This window comes from Penaeus monodon, chromosome 21 (assembly GCF_015228065.2).
Source record: "Penaeus monodon isolate SGIC_2016 chromosome 21, NSTDA_Pmon_1, whole genome shotgun sequence".
Taxonomy (NCBI): Eukaryota; Metazoa; Arthropoda; class Malacostraca; order Decapoda; family Penaeidae; genus Penaeus; species Penaeus monodon.
The window spans coordinates 10008778-10009681 of NC_051406.1; the positions used below are offsets into that span (position 1 = coordinate 10008778).

Consider the following 904-nt stretch of genomic DNA (forward strand, 5'->3'; position numbering starts at 1 on the left):
TACAGTGATTGTAATTTTTTAAGGCATTTGCACATTTATTTCCCTATGACAATAATCATTCTATCATGTTGGGTTGATTTTTCCCCCAAACTACTTCAGTGCCTCAAAATACATAGAGTGTTATTCGTGCCAAAAGTATTGCAAGTTTTAGGTGTCCATTCCTATGGCTAGGCCTATTTATTTTTTGTTATTCTTGAAGTTGGTATTTATAGTTCAACTAATTAATAAAACAAGTTCAGGGTTTGTTTTGTCATGATGCTAATTTTGCTCATTATGTGTTAATGAATCATTCATGAAGTTAATATAATCTTTTGTCATTTATGTAACACAAGCATAGAGACCTTCAGGTTTAATTTGTTAGATTATTAATGCTCAATCTTTATGTAGTAATTTCACTATTGATTTACACTGATAACTGATAACCATATACATATTTTACTTCAGCATGACCACAACCTGGAATACAGTGGTTGCAATGTGAAATAAGCTTCCTAGAAAGTTAAAATGAGAACAAAAGATGTGGAAAAACAGCATGAAGATGAGGTCACCAGCTTTATACCAGCTGTCTCTCAGGTAAATTCGGGATGGTATTTCGCAGACACAGAAGTGCACCGATTGCAGAGTTAGAGTTTATCAAGATTGAATAAGTCTTTGAATTCCTGATCACTCATATTTCCAGAAATGACTGCACCTGAAAGAGAACATATATATTCAAACTATTTTTGTTGTCTTGAATACTAAGCACTATCATACTCAGAAGGATAGGGACTAAATTATTTTGTATTTGAACAAGATGTCAATTGGGCTAAGGTTTTAATCCAAAATATAATAATCAAGAAAGACCTTAATAAATAAACTGTACAATATACTGATTTCTGATTGTAATTTGATTTACTTGCTGTAA

The 904-nt window shown here is 31.6% G+C and overlaps 1 protein-coding gene across 1 annotated transcript in view; it reads left to right on the forward strand.

The window, feature by feature from the left end:
* LOC119586198 (coiled-coil and C2 domain-containing protein 2A-like) overlaps positions 1-904 on the forward strand; it is a gene marked incomplete in the record, with an annotated part of 19908 nt that overhangs the window by 777 nt on the left and 18227 nt on the right. The window contains 1 exon segment of the mRNA XM_037934899.1: positions 445-573. Within this exon segment, the coding sequence (XP_037790827.1) occupies positions 505-573 (69 nt within the window).